The 15,089-nt window shown below is 44.4% G+C and overlaps 1 protein-coding gene across 1 annotated transcript in view; it reads left to right on the plus strand.

Annotated features, from left to right (window-relative positions):
• Positions 1 to 15,089, plus strand: part of LOC137351561 (beta-1,4-galactosyltransferase 2-like) — a 68,060-nt gene that overhangs the window by 38,321 nt on the left and 14,650 nt on the right. Inside the window, exons 4-6 of the mRNA XM_068016087.1 lie at positions 100 to 335; positions 2,992 to 3,179; positions 12,338 to 12,460. Of these exons, the coding sequence (XP_067872188.1) occupies positions 100 to 335; positions 2,992 to 3,179; positions 12,338 to 12,460 (547 nt within the window). The remainder of the gene's footprint in view (positions 1 to 99; positions 336 to 2,991; positions 3,180 to 12,337; positions 12,461 to 15,089) is intronic.

The following is a 15,089-nucleotide window of genomic DNA, read 5'->3' on the forward strand; positions in this document are numbered from 1 at the left end:
CAGGTTCTAGTTTTCTAGCCGAATGACACAGCCACTGCGCTACTGTACCCCTTGAGTTCAGATCCAATTAACAAAGCTCTCTGGTTTCTCGGTTAACAGTCGGCCCCCTGAGGATCGTGTTTGACAAGGAGCTGTCGTTGGAAGAGCTGGCTGAATTAAATCCCTATGTGGAGTTTGGAGGCCACCACAAGCCAAGTGACTGCATCCCCCTGCAACACATTGCCATCATTATCCCCTTCCGAAATCGGGATCACCACCTGAGACACTGGCTGTACTACCTTCACCCAATCCTGCGTCGACAGCAGGGCGAGTACGGGATTTACATTATTGAACAGGTACACGCAAGTTGTAACAATTCTCTTAAAGAATGAGGGACTTCAGTTATGTGGAGAAACTGGAGAAGCAGGGATTGTTCTTCTTAGAACAGAGAAGATTAAGGGGAAATTTGGTAGAGGTGTTCAAAATTATGAAGGATTTTGATCACATAAATGAGCAGAAACTTTTTCCAGTGGCAGAGGAGTTGGTAACCAGGGGACAGAGATTCAAGGTGCTTGGCAAACGAACCAGAGGCAACATGAGGAAACATTATTTTTACACAGTGAGTTGTTGCGATCTAGAATGCGCTGCCTGAACAGGCGGTGGAAGCAGATTCAATCATAACTTTTAAAAGAGAATTAACTAAATACTTGAAGGGGAAAAAATGCAAGGCTATGGGGAAAGGACAGGGGAGTGGAATTAATCAAATCTACCAAAGAGCACAGACACGATGGGCCAAATGTTCTTCTTTGCTGTGTCATTGTATGATTCTGTAAACGCTCACCTGACTTAGACGCATTTATCTGGGGGCATACTTCGGAAAGAGACCTGATTTTTCATAGAGTCTCCTGTACTGCGTGGGTTGAAACCACTCAAGTGCTGAAATCTTTGTGCCTTCATTCCAAACTAATTGGTGTCTTTACACACTGAACCATTAAGGGAAATATTGAAACCCAATAAACCAGATATCTGATGAGAGTTAGATGAAGAAAGGTGGGAGGAGGCTTGTGTAGAACAGAAACATCGGCGTGGACCAGTTGGGCTGAATGGCCTGTTTCTGTGCTGCACAGTGGATGTAACTGACAGGGGAGCATGTGTCAGAGTGGAATCTAACACTGCTGGAAAGTGAGTAAATGTTTGCATTTGACGCAGTCCCTAGATGATGCATTGTGATTTGAATGGCAAGCATTGCTCAGTCAAGATCAGTTTTGTTTCCGAGTAACAGCATGTTTAATAATTCATCCAACAAAACAAGGCCAGATTTTCCGATTGGGTCTTCCAGATTGCAAGCCATTAATTGGGCGGTCCTGGTCAATAAATTGGGCGGACAACCATAACATTGGACCTCCACCCCAGTTACATCCATTTCCCGGTGATGTTTCCCATGTCGCTGGGAAGGTAATTGGTTGAGGGATGCATATTTTGCAAATAAGGTAAAAATTATGTAATTTCCTTTTTCTCCCCACCTTCCCCCCCCCCCCCCCCCAAATTAAAATGGGTATCCTGAGTCACTCCCCCCTCTGGAAAAAGCAGAAAAGAATTTGGAGTCCATATCAACATTAATAGTGTGAGTTCAAAGCTTATTTTTTTATTATTCATTCCTGGGATGTGGGTGTCGCTGGCTAGGCCAGCATTTATAACCCATCCCTAATTGCCCTTGAGAAAGTGGTGATTCGTTTAAGAGGGTTTTCCATTGGAAATTCCCCTTTGTACCTTTGTGCTGTTTATCTACTGTGATTCCCATCCCCCAACATATCAAGCAAGGCACATTGGGTTTCCCCACTGGGAATTCCCCTGTATCATTGCTTCTTAGAAAAGGAGGACAATGAGCAACAAGAGAAATTCCAGAATGTTCAGGCAGTGCTGGAAATGCGAGGTACCTACTCGCTGATACCGCTGCGGAAGAGTGAATGGCAGAGGCATTTATTAGAGGAGCAGAGCCTGTAGAGGTTTCAGTTAACAAAGGAAGCTGCCACTGAGCTGTTCCAAATGCTACCAGTGGACCCTACAGCTGATCCCCATCACAGGCAGTGCACCACCACTGGTTGTTGTGGCCACAGCTGCCATTATTGGGTCATGGGGGCATTTCAGGCTGCGACTTAGGGAGTCAGGAGGTGAGTCACTCACTGTAGAATTCCCAGCCCTGGCCTGCTGTTGTAGTCAAAGTATTTATATGGCTGGTCCAGTTAAGTTTCTGGCTAATGGTGACCCACAAGATGTTGATGGGGATTCAGCGATGGAAATGCCGTTAAATGTCATGGGGAGATGGTTGGATTCTCTCTTGTTGGAGATAGTCATTGCCTGGCATTTATATGGCAGGAATGTTACTTGCCACTTATCCGCCCAAGTCTGAATGTTGTCCAGGTCTTGCTGCATGCAGGCACCACTGCTTCGTCATCGAAGGAGTTGCAACTGAACACTATGAAATCATCAGCGAACATTCCCGCTTCTGACCTTATGATTGAAGGAAGGTCATTGATGAAGCAGCTGAAGATGCTTAGGCCTAGGACACTACCCTGAGGAACTCCTGCAACTTCCAACTTGATTTTCAACAACCATAACCATCTTCCTTTGTGCTAGGTATGACTCCAACCAGTGGAGAGTTTTCCCCCTAATGTGCTATGTGGTCAATGAAATACTTTTGAGGTGTGGTCATTGGGTAATGCAGGAAACATGGCAGCCAAGTTGTGCACAGCAAGCTCCCAAAAAACAGCAAAGTGATTAATGACCAGATAATCTGTTTTAGTGATGTTGGTTAAGGGATAGATATTGACCCAGGACATTCCCTGCTCTTCGAAATAGTGCCATGGGACCTTTTATGTCCAGTTGAAGGCAGGTCGGACCCCAGTTTAATGTCTTGTGTGCATCAGTGTTTCTAGCCACTAAACTAGCAGCTGAGGGTGGGAGTTAGGCATTGCAACTGTAGTTGTAAATCTGTCCGTACCTTTCCCTTAGGCTGGTGAAAACACCTTCAATCGAGCAAAGCTCCTCAATGTCGGATTTGTGGAGGCATCGAAAGAGAACAATTATGACTGTTTCATATTCAGCGATGTTGATATCATACCTGAGAACGACAGAAATCTGTACCGCTGTTCGCAGAATCCTCGACACCTGGCATGTGCCATGGACAAGTTTGGATATAAGTAAGTACCCGGATGTAGTTGATCAACCAGATGGTTGTCTTTTTTGTCTCTTTTCTTTTCCACTCTTTCTCTTTCACTCACTTTTTCTCTTTATCTTGATTTTTCTCTTGCTTTATCTCCTTTGTCTCGTGCCTGTCCCTCTCCTTCTCTCTCTTTCTTTCTCCTCCTCTCTCTTTCTTTCTCCTCCTCTCTCTTTCTCTCTCCTCCCCTCTCTCTCTCTCCTCCAATCTCTCTCTCTGTCTCTCTGTCTCTGTCTCTCTCTCTCTCTCTGTCTCCTCCAATCTCTCCTCCTGCTCCTCCCTTTTCCCCAATATTCAGATTGTTGGTGAGGTTTTTGGATGCGTGGTGACCTGGTCAGAACAATTGTGATTGCAGTGGGATGAGCTTTCATGTGTTGTTGCAGCAGATATTACATTCCTGGTGTGTTAGTAAAGGAGGTGTAATTAGAGTAATGAGAGGAGCTGATTTCTGCAAGATTAAAATGGAATCCCGGACAATCATGTCGGCAGTAAGTGTCTGCAGCTTGCACGACTTAAGCTCAGAATTGCTGAGCTGGAAACTGAGTTGCAGAAATTGTGGAGCATCAGGGAGGGGGAGAGTTACCTAGACATTTTGTTCCAGGATGCAGTCACACCCCTTAGAGAAGGGAGAACATTAGAGATGGCCAATGGTCAGGGACAGGAGGGTGTGACTGCAAGTGAGGCAAGTTTTGTTTTAGAGATACAGCACTGAAACAGGCCCTTCGGCCCACTGAGTCTGTGCCGACCATCAACCACCCATATATACTAATCCTACACTAATTCCATATTCCTACTACATCCCCACCTGTCCCTATATTCCCCTACCACCTACCTATACTAGGGGCAATTTATAATGGCCAATTTACCTATCAACCTGCAAGTCTTTTGGCTGTGGGAGGAAACCGGAGCACCCGGAGGAAACCCACGCAGACACAGGGAGAACTTGCAAACTCCACACAGGCAGTACCCAGAATTGAACCCGGGTCGCTGGAGCTGTGAGGCTGCGGTGCTAACCACTGCGCCACTGTGTCGCCCCGTAGGTGGAATCAGCATGTAGTGATGGAGGAGTCTCAGCCCCGACCTTGGCCAACAGGTACGAGGTCCTTACTACCTGTGTGGATGAAGAGAAGGACTGCAAGGTGGAGGAGCGGACTGACCATGGCACCATGGTGAAAGATGCCATTCCAGTGTGGGGAGCGAAGAGGAATGTGGTAGTGATAGGAGACAGTATAGTCAGGGGGATAGATACTGTTCTCTGTAGACGTGACTGGGAGCTCCGACGGCTGTGTTACCTGCCCGGTGCCAGGGTTAAGGACATCTCCTTGCGGCTGGAGAGGAACCTGGAATGGGAGAGGGAGGATCCAGTTGTCATGGTCCATGTGGGAACTAATGACATAGGTAGAACCAGAAACGATATACTGCTTAGAGAATTTGAGGAGTTAGGGTCCAAACTAAAACACAGAACATCGAAGGTAATCATCTCCGGATTGTTAGCTGAGCCACGTGCAAATTGGCACAGGGTCAAGCAGGGTGGCTCAAAGAGTGGTGTGGGAAGAAGGGGTTTCGATTCTTTGGGCACAGGCATCAGTACTCAGGGAAGAGGGAGCTATTCCGTTGGGATGGACTTCATTTGAACCGGGCTGGAACCAGTGTCCTGATCAATTGCATAATTAGGGCTGTGGACAGGGCTTTAAACTAACACAGGTAGGGTGGGGGGGGGGGGGGGTGGGTGTGATGCGGGGAGTGTTGGGTAAAAGGAAATTTAGAAATCCAAAGAGAGAGGTCAGGGCATTGGAGCAGGATAGTGATGTGGGAAACTCTCAACAGAATGGGACAGGAAGGGACAGATAACAAAAATTGTACATTGGCAAATAAGGTCACTGCAGGGAATAAAAAAATGAAATTGAAGTTCCTTTATCTGAACGCACAAAGCATAAGCATCAGTAATAAGGTAGATGAACTAGTGGCACGAATAGAGATAAATGATCTACATCTAATTGCCATTACCAAGACGTAGTTACAAGAAGATCAAGGTTGGGAAATAAATATTCCAGGATACACAATATTTCGGACAGACAGAATGGCAAATGAGAGGGGGTCGCCTTCATAGTAAAGGATGGCGTAAGGACATTAATAAGAAGGCATCTGGCCTCAGAAGATCATGAAGTAGAATCGGTTTGGGTGGAAATTAGGAATAGCAGGAGTCAGAAAACACTGGTGGGAGTAATTTACAGGCCCCCGAAGAGTAGTCATATTATTGGACAGAACATTAAATGGGAAATTATTGGAACATGTAAAAAAGGTAACGTATTAATTGTGGGGGACGTTAATCTGCATATAGACTGGGACAATCAAATTGGCAACAGTGGCCTAGAAGATGAATTTGTAGATTGCTTTTCTGACAGTTTCTTGGAGCTATACGTTGTAGAACCGACTAGGGATAAAGCTATCTTCGATCTCATATTGTGTCATGAAGCAGGGTTAATAAGCAATGCCATAGTAAAAGATCCACTGGGAAATAGTGATCATAATAGTGATCGTGGCACAGTGGCGCAGTGGTTAGCACCGCAGCCTCACAGCTCCAGCGACCCGGATTCAATTCTGGGTACTGCCTGTGCGGAGTTTGCAAGTTCTCCCTGTGACCACGTGGGTTTTCGCCGGGTGCTCCGGTTTCCTCCCACAGCCAAAGACTTGCAGGTTGATAGGTAAATTGGCAATTATAAATTGCCCCTAGTATAGGTAGGGGAATTGAGGGAAGGTGGGGATGTGAGAGGGTAATGGGATTAATCTAGGATTAGTATAAATGGGTGGTTGATGGTCGGCACAGACTTGGTGGGCCGAAGGGCCTGTTTCAGTGCTGTATTTCTAAATAAAAAATAAATAAAATACTATTGAATTTCATGTTAAGTTTGAAAGTGGCACATTTCAATCACTAACAAGAATCTTAAACAAAGCCAATTACGAAAGGTATGAGGGGAGAATTGGCTACGGTTAATTGGGTAAATAGACTGGAAGGTATGGCGGTAAATGAACAGTGGGAAACATTTAAAGAAACAATTCAAAGGGTTCAACAAAAGTACATTCCGTTCAAAAACAAAAACTCGTCAGGAAGTTAAGGAGAGTATTAGACTAAAAGAAGAGGCTTACAATGTTGCAAAAAACAGTAGCGAGTCTGAGGATTAGCAGTGTTTTAGAAACCAGCAAAGGGCCACCAAAAAGTTGATAAAAAGGGAAAAAAATAGAATATGAGTAAACTAGCCAGCAATATAAAAACGGATTGTAAGAGCTTTTATAAGTACATAAAAAGGCAGAGAGTAGACGTTGGTCCCTTAGAGGCAGAGACAGGAGAAATTATCATGGGGAATGAGGAAATGGCAGAGGCATTGAACAAATATTTTGTGTCTGTCTTCACAGTAGAAGACACAAGTTCTATACCAGAAATGTACCTAGGGGCTAAAAGAGTGACAAAATTAAGGATATTGGTATCAGTCAAGAAAAAGTATTGGAGAAACTTGGATTAAAATCTGACAAGTCCCCGGGACCAGATGGCCTACATCCTAGGGTTCTAAAAGAGATAGCTGCAGAGATAATGGATACGCTGGCTATGATTTTCCAGAATTCCTTAGATTCAGAAATGGTCCCATCAGATTGGAAGTTGCCAAATGTTACGCCATTTTCAAGAAAGGAGGTAGAGAGAAAACAGGGAACTACAGGCCAGTTAGCCTAACATCAGTCATTGGGAAGATGCTGGAAACTATTATTAAAGAAGTCTTAACATTGCACTTGGAAAAGCATAGTATGATTAGAACAAGTCAGCATGGTTTGACTAAAGGGAGATCCTGTTTGACAAATTTAATAGAGTTTTTTGAGGATGTAACTAGTAGGGTAGAGAAAGGGGAACCAATAGATGTCGTATACCTGGATTTTCAAAAGGTATTCGATAAGGTGCCACATAAAAGATTAATAGGCAAGATAAGGCCTCATGGTGTTGGGGATAATATATTAGCGTGGATAGAGGATTGGTTAACAGACAGGAAGCAGAGACTGAGCATAAATGGGGCATTTTCAAATTGGCAGGCAGTGAATAGTGGGGTGCCGCAAGGATCAGTGCTGGGGCCTCAGCTATTTACACTCTATATTAATGACTTGTATGAAGAGACAGAGAGTAATGTATCTAAGTTTGCTGATACAAATCTCAGTGGAAAGGTAAGCTGCGGGGAGGATGTAGAGAGGCTGCAAAGAGATATAGACAGGTTTAGTGAGTGGGCAACAAGATGGCAAATGGAGTGTAATGTAGGGAAGTGTGAAGTTTTTCCCTTTGGTCGTAAAAATAGAAAAGCAGAATATTTTTTCAAAGGTGTGAAACTGTTGAGTGTTGATGTTCAGAGAGACTTGGGGGTACTCGTACAAGGAACGCACAAAGTTAACATGCAGATGCAGCAGGCTATTAGGAAGGCAAATGGCATGTTGGCCTTTATTACAAGGGGATTGGAGTACAGGAATAAAGAAGTCTTACTAAAATTGTACATGGGTTTTGGTGAGACTGCACCTGGAATACTGTCTGCAGTTTTTGGTCTCCACATTTAAGAAAGGATAAACTTGCACTGGAGGCGGTGCAGTGAAGACTTACTAAATTGGTCCCTGGGATGAGGGAGTTGTCCTATGTTGAGACGCTGACTAAATTGTGCCTCTATTCTCTGCAGTTTAGAAGAATGAGAGGCAATCTATTTGAGACATACAAGATTCTGAATGGGCTTGTTTGGGTAGAAGCTGAGAGATTGTTTCCACTGGTCGGGGAATCTCGAACACGGGAACACAGCTTCAGGATAAGGGGCCGATCATTCAGGACTGAGATGAGGAGAAATTACTTCACTCAAAGGGTTGTGACTCTTTGGAATTCTCTGCCCCAGAGGGTTGTGGATGCTCCATCATTGAATACATTTAAGGCTGGGATAGATAGATGTTTGGTCTCGCAGGGAATCAAGGGATATGGGGAACGGGCAGGAAAGTGGAATTGAAGCGCAAGATCAGCCATGATCGTATTGAATGGCAGAGCAGGCTCCATGGGCCATATGGTCTACTTCTCCTCCTATTTCTTGTGTTCCTGTGGAACAGGTGTAGAATTTACAGGGGTGGCAGAATTGGCAGGAATGGGAGAAATGGGTTGTTGACGAGACCAAGTGTTGTTGGTGCAACACAGTTTAGACAAAACTTAGGGGGGCAGTGGATGTTAACTGATCTCGCAGATTATTCTTTGGCCAAAAAAGGAGGTGGAGGAAAAGGTCAGGATGTACTTTCTCGAATAAAGGTGGCCTTTATTGAGGACCAAACATTGACAATGGGGTGTTTTGCTTAACCAAATGTTGAGAGAAAACTGAAGTCACGCTTAGATGTTAGGGATAGAATGAGGTTGCTCCCCTGCAGAATTTGTGCTGCACTGTAGTTGTCTATTCAGATAAGGCGTTGTTTACATCCCAGGTGAGTGTAAAAGATCCCATTGCACTGGTTGAAGAATTCTCCAGCATTGACCCCGCAACCAACATTTATCTCATTGCTGTTCATGGGATCTTGCCGTGCGCAGTTTGGCCGCTGCATTTCACAAGTTACCTTGTTGGCTGGGAAGCACTTTGAGACATCCTGGGGCAATATATAAATGAGAGTTAGTTTCTGTCTTTCTCTGTGCTACTCCTGGTACCACTCTCTATTGCTGCCATTGTTCTGTGGCACCAGTCAGTGCAACTTACACTCACTCCATCAGGGATCAGTGTTGTCACCACTCTCTGGGTGATGTCTGTCTTCGGGTGTTGACCTGGCAGGACTGTTATGGAGGGTGGGAGGGATGGTGTGGATGACTTTCACTTTTCGCCTCTCAACTGACCGTAGACAGTATTTTTAAAAATATTGTTTTAGTCCCTAGGTGTTTTAGTGTTCAAATAAATAGACAAACGACAGGTTTTCTTGTAGGATGAAAAGAAATACAAATTATTCATTAAACAATACCTGAAAATATTTTCAACCTCACCCACTCACATATGCACACACACAAGAAGAGATAGAGATTGGTGGATAGCATGCATTTAAGTCTGATTGTTGTAAAAAGAGTTCACTTTGAAACAACCTTGGTTTTCTGGGAGGAATTGTTTTAACAGCGGTGCAGGCCAGGTGTTCCTTTTCTTGGTTCACTCAAGTATTACAGACTCTTCTGGTTAAGATTCAGTCAAAGTTGGTGGCGAGAATCCTGTTTCTCAGGTGGTGAGTTTCCAAGGTCACCTTGTAGTTTCTGCCTTTGTGGTTTAAAGATGTTACAGGCAGGGTGGTCTTCTTGGCTGGAATGGATATCTCGGCTTCCTGACTTTCCTGTCTCTGTCTTTCAGAGAGCTCTTTTTTGAGAAAAACCTTATCAGGCTTGATTTCGGTCAGGTGACCATACATGCTTTCTCCTGATGTGATCATGCAATGTCTTTGAACGTGTGGCCATTGTTAAACAATGGGTTTTGAATGTGGCTTATCTTGATAAGGTGGTGGTATGTCCCACCTATTATCTTGGCTTTGAATCTGGAGTCTGCAAAGGCCTTTGTCAACCCAATTCTTGAAGATTAGAGCCATTTAGCAATGAATGGGCTGCTTAGCATTTTAATATACCTTCCCCAGGACTAGCCCAGACATGATGGCTCTAGTGTCCAACAGTCATTATATATTTGCAGTACAGGAGAGGTCACCTGACCTCTTCCTCCATCTTATAGATAGGTTGAGTAAATGGACAAAACTTGGCAGATGGAGTTTAATGTGGGAAAGTGTGAGGTCATGCACTTTGGTAGGAAGAATCAAAAGGCAGACTATAATTTAAATGGAGAGAGACTCCAAAAAATGTGCAGCACAGAGGGATCTGGGTGTTCTTGTGCATGAAACACAAAAAGTTAGCATGCAGGTGCAGCAAGTAATTAAGAAGGCAAATGGAATTTTGGCCTTTATTGCTAGGGGGTTGGAGTTATAAAATAGGGAAGTCTTGTTACAACTGTACAGGGTGTTGGTGAGGCGGCACCTGGAGTACTGTGTACAGTTTTGGTCCCTGTATTTAAGAAAGGATATACTGGCATTGGAGGCAGTTCAAAAGGGATTCACTAGGCTGGTTCCTGGGATGAAGGGGTTGACTTATCAAGAATGGCTGAACAGCTGAGGCCTTTATTCATTAGAGTTTAGAAGAATGAGGGGTGATCTTATTGAAACGAACAAGATTCTGAGGGGGCTTGACAGAATAGATGCTGAGAAGATGTTTCCACTAGTGGGGGAATCTCGAACTAAGGGACAGTTACAGAATAAGGGGACACTCATTTAAAGCTGAGATGTGAAGGAATTTCTTCTCTCAGAGGGTAGTGAATATCTGGAATTCTCTACCCCAGAGAGTTGTGGAGGCTAGATCACTGAAAGTGTTTAAAGAGGAGGTAGACAGATTTTTTAAATATCAGGGAGTTGAGGGCTATGAGGAGCTGGCATGAAAGAGGAGTTGAGGTCTGGGACAGATCAGCCATGATCTTATTGAATAGCAGGGCAGGCTTGAGGGGCCGGATGGCCTATTCCTGCTCCTATTTCTTATGTTCTTATCTGCAGTAAAAGTGTGTCCATTGTTTTTGGAGTTTAGTTCATCAGTTCATTTTTACAGTTCATAATTGCTCCTGTTCACTTTAATTCATAACTGTTCCTTGTGTGAGCGTGACAGGGCCTAAAACCGCCAAATCTCACTTTAGTGTACGCAGCAACCTCTCGGTACCAGTATCTGCCAGCTCTTTGTTCAATCTGAAATTAAAAACAGAAAATGCTGCAAATACTCAGCAGGTCTGGCAGCATTTGTGAGGAGAGAAACAGAATTAAAGTTTCAGGGCGATGGCCCTTCGTCAGAAATGAGAGTGCTGAGTGATGTAACAGCTTTTAAGCAAGACAGGGTAAAAGGGGGCCAGGCGTAAAGAACAAAAGGGAAGGTCTGTGATAGGGTGGAAGGCAGGAGAGACATTACATGGCAAAAGGGATGATGGCTTAAGGCAAAAGGAGATGGAATGGGACAAGTAAAGAAACAAAAGATGGGTCTAAAGGAGGCATAAATGAGAATAGCAGAATCATTGCCAACAGCTGCCATCCAAAAGAAAATGGGGGCAGAGGTTACAATCTGAAATTGTGGAACTCTACCGCCTTTCAGACTCAATGTTAAGCACCTGACCAAAAGATGAGGTGCTGATCCTCAAGCTACTGTTGAGCTTCATTGTTTATATATTACAGAAGTAACCTATTGTATTAGTAACCCTATCCCTGATGTGACTGTTGAATTTTGACATGCTTATACTTGCGGGACACCTGTTCTAATATTTCCTTATGTGACCGGCCCGGTGTCGATTTTTGTCTTACTTTACTACAGTGAAGGTGCTACATAAATGTAAGTTGTTGTTGTCACGCAGTGAGGTATTGAAAAGATTACTTTTGTGTAGCACCTTGGAGTTGTAACTGATGCTGACAGTGAGGAGGAAAATATTAACATACTCGTGGTTTTGTCAGCAGCCGTCTATCCAGCTCATTAAACCATCGTGGCACTGAATGCGCCTGTCGATTTCTTTAGTAGGAGTTTATATTTTCAATTAAAACATCCTTGCAAAAGTTAACTGATGGCGACTTTTACCTTCCCACTAGTGTCGCCTTAATCCCCACACTCCGTGCCGTCCACTGCCCAAGGGATGGGCAAAAGAACTGCTCAAAAGCCTTAGAAAGAATAGACTCGAGCTGATTCCCTCAGTCTCCAGCTCCCTCGAATATCGACCCAACACCCCCTTAGTTATTTGCACGCACAGTCCAGCTCCCTTGTATAGTCTACTCCATGCAAATTTCATTTATAATGGCTTAATGCACCAAAACATCCAAGATGCTCACAGGAGCATTATCAAACAAAATTTGACACGAAGCCACGTAAGGAGATTTTCAGAGGTGACCAAAACCTTGGTCAAAGGAGCATCTTCAAGGAGATGCGAGAGGCTAAGGGAGGAAATTCCACAGCTTGGGTCTCGGGCAGCTGAACAGGTGGCCACCAATGGAGACTATGCACAAATTTACCACCTAAAAGATATTTTTTTCTCATTCTCTCACTTTTTAATCCAGGTTGCCATACACAGGGTATTTTGGAGGAGTCGTGGCATTCACAAAGGAACAATATTTGAAAATAAATGGTTTCTCCAACAGTTACTGGGGCTGGGGGACTGAAGATGACGACACATACAAGAGGTAGGTGAAACAGGTTCTTAAAAGAAAAAACTGCCATAATTAGGAGCATGTACATTTGATGACCTTCCATTTAGCTTTTCGCCTTTTGTTATAATATTTGTAATAATGTTGTAATATAGACTTTGGACAGATGAAACCTAATTGCAGTGGGTAACTTTGTTAAAGATTTTGCAACATTATTAGAGTTATAGAGTTATAACATTGGAAAATGGATTTTCTGCTGCTCCTGTTCAGGGAACTGGTATTAACCCTACTTAATGGTTCAGTTGGTGGCAATCTCTCACCGGAGTCAGAAAATCATGGGTTCAGGCCCCAGGGCAGAGAAACCGAGGTCCCGTCAGCCCCCTTGGGTGGCTGTAAAAGATCCCATGGCCACTATTTGAAGAAGAGCCGGGGAGTTCTCCCCCAGTGCCTTGGCCAATATTTATCCCTCCACTGACATCACCAAAAAAACAATTTCCTGGCCATTATCTCTGTGTTGTTTGTGGGATCTTGCTGTGTGCAAATTGGCTGCCGTGTTTCCTACATTACAATAGTTTACGCTTCTGTGGCTATAAAGTGCTGTGGGATGTCCGGAGACCGTGAATGGTAGTATATAAATGCAAGTCTTGTATTTTCTTTCCAGTTTCGACAGTCTCAAAGTAGGGTGTCGATGTCTGTGGCTTCCCCAGATATCTGTTCCATAACCACATGGGAATAGCAGCACAGTCGTTACTTTTACTGAACTAGCAATCCAGAGACATGCATTCAAATGCCACCACAGCAGCTGAGGAATTTAAATTCAGCTGATAAATAAAAATCTGGAATAAATCCTTAGTCCCATTAATCTGCAGATAACCTCACCACGCTGGTACTAACACATATTAGCGTTTTAATTTCTTAAAGGTCTGTCCGCACATAAGGTGGCATAGGTTGATGGGCCGAATGGCCTTCTATGATTCTAATCTCGGAGCAGGCTTCTCAGACTCAAAATCCAAACTGGGCAACTCTCCAACCGATAGGGGAGCCCTGGCTAATGTATTACAGCTTAAAGTGCTGATTCATGTAAACACCTGATGAAATGGATAAATCAAGAGATTTTGGGTGCATTTCAGTGATATTTATCACATTCTTTATGACTACAGTGCCTAATGGAGATTTCCCCAGTGTCCTGGCCAATATTTATCCCTCAACCAACAATCAATCGTCTGGTCATTTATCTCACTGCTGTTTGGGAGCTTGCGGCTTATACAAGCACACAACTTACAGCTTTAATACTATGGTACACCAAACATCAAGTGATATGGTATAAATAGTCTGAGGAACATGTTGCCTCAGTGCAATGCCAGCATCAAAGGTAGCAGGCTCTCAAAGCCGCGTGTTCGAGCAAAAGTTCAAAGATCAGGGCCACAGGCTCCAAATGTAATTATTTTTTGGTTCCCATCCACAAACAGGGCAGCACAGAATTGGTGGGGTTTGGGAAAGGTTAACATCCTGGTTGATTTTAAATACTTGATTTTATAATTTCACCATTTTTAAAAAATGTTTTTAAATAAAGTGGGTTAAAAATGTACCAGCAATTGGGTTTGTCCCTCATTCAAGGGCCCAGCCGGATCTCACATCCCTGAAATCTATATGACAGTTGCCACACATCACAGAGATGCTCGGTCTGCTCACCAGCTCCTCCCCTCTTCTCCCCAGTTTATAAAGGAAAATCAGTTGGTGCCAGGAACATTTGCCAACTTGACCAGCTCTACCCTGTGCAGCGAACTGCTGGGCAGTAAAACCAGTTATCCGGTGTATGAGTAACTATTGCCAACACAGCACCTTGCATGCTTGCCCCAGTTCACCCTGCTCACACTCTGGGCGGAATCTTCCTGGTGCTGCAGGGTTGGGTGACGAGACTGGGAGGAGAGCAAAAATATTAGCGTCAGGACAGCAGGCCGTGCATTCCCGCCTTAGGGTGATCTTCCAGAGGCTGGTCGTCACTGGGGATGCTACCCACCCGGCAACAACAGGTTGTCAATTTGAATAGATAACTGCCCATTTGATGGCTGATTGAGGACGTCGCTGGGATTCCCATGGCAGGTGGGGCCCCTATTGAAGGCCAAGCCTAGCAGGCGCCTGGAGGTTGCTGTAAAGGCCTGTGAGGCCTCCTACACCCCCACCGGTGCCACAACCATCAACGGGCACAGCTGTGGCCATCGTTTATATTAAAGTAAATACCGCCATACAGCGCTCCTCAAGATGGAGGTGTCCTCATAGTCCCTGTCCTGCAGCAGCAGCGCCCACCTCTGCCGGTGGAGCTGCAATCCTTCCAAAAATGTAGGACTCCTGATTTGGCCGGTAGCCTCAGGAACTCGTCCATTGTCCTTAATTGGGCAGTGGACCCGGAGGCGGCCTCCTAATTGGCTGTCTCGGGAAGATCTCTCAGGCGGGCACTCCGACAGCCAGTTTGGGGCCACGACCCGGAAATGGTCTCGACTCAAGCTTGTTGTATTTAGGGAAGCATTTTCAAAGAAAGACAGACACCAAGATGGCCAGTTGATAGGTTTAATGACATCATGGCGCACTGCCCATGCTCGGAACATATGAATATATTAAAACGTTTCCCCCTTTTTGTAATAAAATGTTTAATCAACTGTTTCCT

Source organism: Heterodontus francisci, chromosome 36 (genome assembly GCF_036365525.1).
Source record: "Heterodontus francisci isolate sHetFra1 chromosome 36, sHetFra1.hap1, whole genome shotgun sequence".
Taxonomy (NCBI): Eukaryota; Metazoa; Chordata; class Chondrichthyes; order Heterodontiformes; family Heterodontidae; genus Heterodontus; species Heterodontus francisci.